The sequence below is a fragment of the Lipotes vexillifer genome, unplaced genomic scaffold (assembly GCF_000442215.2).
Source record: "Lipotes vexillifer unplaced genomic scaffold, Lipotes_vexillifer_v1.1 scaffold1129, whole genome shotgun sequence".
NCBI classification, from domain to species: Eukaryota; Metazoa; Chordata; class Mammalia; order Artiodactyla; family Lipotidae; genus Lipotes; species Lipotes vexillifer.
The window spans coordinates 2,159,131-2,164,896 of NW_006789022.1; the positions used below are offsets into that span (position 1 = coordinate 2,159,131).

The following is a 5,766-nucleotide window of genomic DNA, read 5'->3' on the forward strand; positions in this document are numbered from 1 at the left end:
GGGGCTCAGAGGAGGCGGGTCTGGAGAGTACCCTCAGCCACAGGAGGGTGGCCACAGAGGGCAGGAACTTGGTGAAGGCCAGGCCTAACCACAGTGGGAGCTGGGAGGGGGAGGGCCAGGATGCCGCTGGCCAGGCAGCCTGTGGCGGTTGGGCCATACCACTGCGGAAGTGGATAGGAGACCCACTCTGGCCTGTGGGCCCCGCGAGGTAGGTCAAACCATTCTGAGGTACGGGGGTTGGGGGCCCTGGCAGGATGAAACCCTGGGGAAGGCCTGACCATGACAGCTGCCCGCCAAATCCTGCCCTTGGAAATGGGGTCTACCAACGCTTACTCTGATCTTCCTGGCTTAACAACCCCACCCAGACCACCGCCCAGGGTCACTGCACTTCTAGACACCCTTGGCCACGGCCTCTCATTGAAAAACTAAGAGTCCCATGAGTCCCTGCTGCCTGCAGCCAGCCCCAGGGCGGAGAATAGGAAGAACAGTGGTGCCCAGGAAGACCTGCATCTCGGGCCAGACCCCTGCCCTGCCCCCTGCAGGCTCTGGCCACAGCCTTCAATGCCCCATCCACTGTGCCTCCTGCCTTCCCCCTAGCCGGGAGGCCCACTTGGACAACCCCCTTGGCCCCTGGTTCCCTGACCTCCCTCCCCTGGCCAGCCACCCCGGCCTGTACCACACCCAGTTATCACCAGGAACTGCACCACCAGGAAATCTCACAAAATTCCCCTTTGTCCTCAGCCTCTTCCACGCTCTTGGTCCTCAGAGCCGGCTCCTCCAGCCGGCCAGCCCTACCCCTACCTTCACTGCCCACCTGATGGCACTCCCTCTCTACGGATTAAGCCCATACTGAGTGCCAGGTACTGCCCCCAAGCTCTCTACGTTCATTACCTTACAGGATCCTGTGACACAGGTATTGTTTTTATTCTGGTTTCAGGTAAAGAAACTGAGACTCCGAGAGGTTAAGTAACTGGCCCCAAGCCACACAGCTGAGTAGGGGATCTGAGATATAATCCAGGTCCATCTGACAGCATCTCTCAATCACCTCCTACAAAGTGGACCCCAGAGACTTCTTGGCCTTACCCTCTCACCCACACCTCCAATTCTCACACTCCCCAGGCCAAGCCAATAGCCTGTTCCTCGCTCCTCTCCATCAGGAGGCATCTCGGAGCAAATAACTTATCCTCTCCGGATCTCATTGCCCTCCTCTGTGCAACAGGGATGAAACTGGAAACTGCTCAGCCAGAACATTTGAGTCCTCGTCTGCAGCACACCTTCCCCTCAGCACTGTGCCCCACTGGCCTGAACACCCATCCCATTGCCTTGTGGTCTCCTCTGCTTCCCCTGAGGGGCCTTCAGACCCGCAGACCTGACCACTCTGCTCACTTTAAACCCTCCAGTGACCCCTCGTTGCCCTAATGAAAACAGCTGCAACTCCTTCCTTTGCTCATAAGGAAGACGAAGCCCTGCCCTATAGGAAACCTGCTTAATGAAGTCTTAGTCTCACCTCCCTCCACTCCCCACCTCACACTCCACCCCTACAAACTCGGGCCTGTACCTCCTCCTGGCTCACTGCCATTCTCTCTCCTCCTCCAGGAAGCCTTCCCTGACGTGCCCCAGCCTGAGTCCAGTGTGCTTCCTGGACCCCCACGGCTCCCCGCACGGTCCTGTCTCCACCCCAGACTGTGAGTGAGCGTCTCCCGAAGGACACATACACTGGCTGCCTGGTACAGGGCCTGGTGCCAAGGAGATGCCCGCAAACATGCTTGACTGAATGAATAGAGGGGTTTCCAGGTCTTCTCTCTCCTCCATCTCCCATCCCAGCTCCAACCAGCCTCACCTGCCACCTTTTTTTTTGGCCGTACCACGCAGCTTGCAGGATCTTAGTTCCCCGACCAGGGATTGAACCTGTGCCCCTGCAGTGGAAGCGTGGAGTCCTAACCACTGGACTGCCAGGGAATTCCCTCACCTGCCACCTTGACCACTGGCACTGCCTCCTTATGGCCCCAGGTTCCCCTGTACACCAAGGTGAGCCTCCCCAAACGCATCCTCACACAGGTCTGCCCACACCCTTGGGTGAATTTCGCTGCCTGGGGATGGAGTACCAACACCTACAACGCTGGTCCAATGTACTCCTCCACCTTCCCCCACATCTCCTGGGCCCCTGAGCATCTCTAATGCCTTCAAGTCTTCGCACATGCTGTTCCCTCTGGATGAAATATCCTTCCCCACTTAGCAAAATCTCGATCTTTCCTTAGAACCCTCCCCGAAGCCTCCTTGCCCCAACCCTGGCATCAGCTCCCCTTCCCGTGGGGCTCCCAAAGCACTTTGCCTGTAACAACCAACATATCTTGAGCCTTTGCCCAGCATGAACTAGGCTCTTCATGCCATTATCTCCCTTGGTCTTCCAAAGACCAGCTGAGGCAGCTACGAAGAGCACCCCCATTTCACAGAGGGAGGCACCGGGGCAGAGCTGAGTAAAGCGTCACAGTCAGAGAGCCAGGATTTGCACCCAGGCCATCTAGCTCCGTGCCCACCTGCTACAGCCACCCCATCTAAGGCAGGGGACATCTGCCCCTCTCCCAAGCCAGGCACGCCTTTGGGAGCCAGGAGGGGACTTCGTCTTTCTATTTCCATCCCCAGCTCAGTGCTGGGCACTCAGCGGCTGCTGATGGAGTTAATAACCCAAAACCCCAGCAACTGGCCTGGAACCCTGCTTCCTGACCCTGGCTACAAGCCCCGACATACCTCCTGGAGGGCCTGCCTCTCCCGGCGCTCCCTCTCGGCCTCCTCCAGGTGCCGGCGGCTCTCGCTTTGCAGCACCTGCAACCGCTCCTCGGCTGCCTCGGCCCGGGCCCGCAGCCTGGGCGCCTCTCGCTCCCACTGCCTCCGCTCGCGGCCCGTCGCTGTCAGCACCTCCGCCAGCGCCCCCCGCTCCCGCGACGCAGCCTCCAGCTCCCGGCCAGCGGCCTCCACCGCCTCCCGCAACCGGGCCAGCTCCCGGGCCTGGGCCTCCACCTCCTGGTGGGCCTCGGCCTCTGCCCTCCGTGCCTGAGCCAGCTCCTCGGAGAGGCGGGGGGCCTCCGCGCCTCGGGCCTCCAGCCTCCAGGCCTGGGTCTCCAGCTCAGCTCGAAGAGTCTCAGCCTCTCTCCTCAGCCGTGCCATCTCCTCCTCGAGGGCCTCCTGCTCTGGGACACCACCAGCCAGGATCTCCCCTGGGATCCTCCCCTCCCAGGCCTGGGCCTCAGGAGCCCCCTCCAGCTTCCGCTGTGGTTTTTGTTGGGCTGGGTCCCTGACCATCCTCTCCAACTTCTGTTCATGCTCTCTGGCCTCCGCTCGCCCCTTGGGTAGGTCCAGCCTCTGGTCTAGGGTCTCCTCCAACTGCCCACAGAGGCTGGGCTCTGAGAGTCCGGGTTTGCTCTCAGGGTCCTCCTGTCTCAGCCCCAAGGCCTCGGGCCCCAACTCTCCAGTCTCTCCTCCCAGCGACAGCTGGGCCTGAATTTTGATCTCTGGACCCTGGGGTGGGGCCGCAGCGGCAGGGGTCTGGAGGGGGGCCCCAAGGCCAGCCTTCTTCAGGGACTCCTGTGCCCCTGCAGCAGGGCCCGACTCCTGGGCTATCGTGCCTACAGGCACCATGACAGCCGCCTGGAGGGGCCTCTCCACCACCTTTGGGTCCAAATCAGATGCCTGAGGACACTCAGCTAACCCCTCGAGGGCTGAATCTGACGCCAGGGGAGCCGGGTCCAAAGCCTGGGGGCCTTCATCCCCTGCCTGACCAGCCAAGCCCTGAGGGCCATGGTCTGAGGCCGGCCGAGTCTGGGGAGCTGAGTCTGGCTCTGGAATCACGGAGTCCTCGCTCGGCTCCTCCAGCAGGGGGTGCTGAGGGCACATGAGAGGGATGGTCAAACCCAGAGGAGGATGCCAGGAAGGACGTGCTGGTGCCTGGGGAGGGGACTCACCTGGCCACCTGGCTGCCCCTGCAGCGCCCGGAGCAGGCCTCGAAGCTCTTGATTCTCCCGCTCCAGGGTCCGCAGCCGCCCAGCCTCTGCCTCCCTCACTTCGTCATGCAGAGAGGAAGCTGCTCCTGGCAGGGGCGCTGGGGTGTGGGAGATGAGGTCAGGACCCCTCTGCCCTCTTATAGCTCCTCACCCACACCCCACACCCCCCGAACACCCCCGGGGGAAGGGGGTGAAATCAGAAGCCGTCTCCACTAAGGAGCAGGAAAACATAGGCAGACTCCCACCCACAGCCCCTCCACTGGGGTCCCACTCACCCTCCCCAGGAGAGCCCGGGGCTGGCTCCAGGCTCCGCTGAAGCTCCAACTCCAGCTCCACGTTCTCCTCTGCCAGCTGGTCCACCTGATGCCGCAGAGAGTTCAGCTCCTGGAGGGGAGAGCAGGGTCAGACAAGCCCTCCCCGCCAGGGCCAGGCCAAGTGTGTGGGCTAGAGGGTCACGAGGGGAAACAAGGAGTAGGAGTCACAGGCATCACCAAGGAACCCTGGGGACCACTGGGGTCACAGATCACTGCGTGACCAGGGCTCACTCTGGGAATCTCACCGCGTGGGCCTCGCCCAGCCGGGTCCGCAGCAGCAGGTTCTCCCGCTGGGTCTCATGCAGCCGAGCACAGCGCTCCTGAGAGGCCTCCAGCTGCTCCTCCAGCAGCGCCTTCGAGGCTTGCAGAGCCCCGGAGAGCGCCCGCTCCTCCTGGTCGGGGAGCAGAGAGAGCCGGTGGTGCGATGCCCCCAGCACTCCGGGGCCACAGACCCTGGCTCCCCTCCCCCATCTGACCCTGCACCCCTGTTGCTCTCCAGGCCCCGCCTCTCCCCTCCATCTGCCCCTCCCCCTCCAAGATTTCTTCAGGTACCACTAACCCTAGCACCTGGCCCCGCCCTTCTCCTATGTAGGCCCTGCCCCTTCTCCCCAGGAACTGCCTTCCAAGGTCCTTCTAAGCCCCACCTAGCCCCGCTGCTGGGTGCTCTCTGCAGACACTGCCTCCCCTACAACTGGCCCCACCCTTCTCTCCAGGACCTACCCTTACCTACAGCCTCCACCTCTCCCCTCCATACCCCATCCTCCAGAGGGCCTGTCCCCAGACACCACCGGACCACGTTCTTCTAGCGGTGACTATTCCCTCCATCAGGCCTGACCTTTCCCTTGGCCCAAATTCGCTCCTCTCGAGGCCCACCCTGTCCCCGGCAGGCCGCGCCCCCCCTGCCCCGCCCCCTGCAGCCCCGTCGCCCGCCTCACCTCCAGCTGGCCCTTGCAGGCCTCTGCTGCCTGCAGCCGATCCCGGCAGCGTCGCAGTTCCTCTTGCAGGCGTGGCAGGCGGCCGGCCCGCTCCCGCAGCGCCTCCGCCTCCTCGCGGTACAGCTCGGCCCGCTTGGCCTGTCCCGACAGCGCCTGGGCCTGGGCCAGACGGTGCGGAGCTAGGAAGGGCCACCCGCTGGCCAGAGGGTTGAGGACGGGAAGGAGCCGAGTTGGGGGAGGCAGTAGGCTGGGGAAGGTGCGGGGGACGGGTTAGGGAATGCTGCCATGTTTGGGGGCATCTGAGCGCACCTCCTGGCGGAGCCTTCGAATTTCGGCCTCCAAGCCCTGCACCTCCACCTGGGAATCTAGCAGCAGCTCGGCTTTCTCCTCCCTGGAGGGAAGGGACGCAGGAGGGGTCTGGGGACCTGCACCCTCCAGCCCTTGCTAGGCCTGAACCCCATCCGGACCCCCCTAGACCTAAGCTGCGCTCCCTGCCCGCCCCCACCACCACCACCACCA

At 63.2% G+C, this 5,766-nt stretch overlaps 1 protein-coding gene across 1 annotated transcript in view; it reads right to left on the reverse strand.

Moving 5' to 3' along the window:
- CCDC88B (coiled-coil and HOOK domain protein 88B) overlaps positions 1-5,766 on the reverse strand; it is a 14,184-nt gene that overhangs the window by 6,652 nt on the left and 1,766 nt on the right. Inside the window, exons 8-14 of the mRNA XM_007462061.1 lie at positions 5,765-5,766; positions 5,557-5,634; positions 5,248-5,406; positions 4,558-4,704; positions 4,274-4,382; positions 3,960-4,096; positions 2,749-3,879 (exon numbers count right to left, since the gene is read on the reverse strand). The exon at positions 5,765-5,766 is cut by the window's right edge and continues 160 nt beyond it. Of these exons, the coding sequence (XP_007462123.1) occupies positions 2,749-3,879; positions 3,960-4,096; positions 4,274-4,382; positions 4,558-4,704; positions 5,248-5,406; positions 5,557-5,634; positions 5,765-5,766 (1,763 nt within the window). The remainder of the gene's footprint in view (positions 1-2,748; positions 3,880-3,959; positions 4,097-4,273; positions 4,383-4,557; positions 4,705-5,247; positions 5,407-5,556; positions 5,635-5,764) is intronic.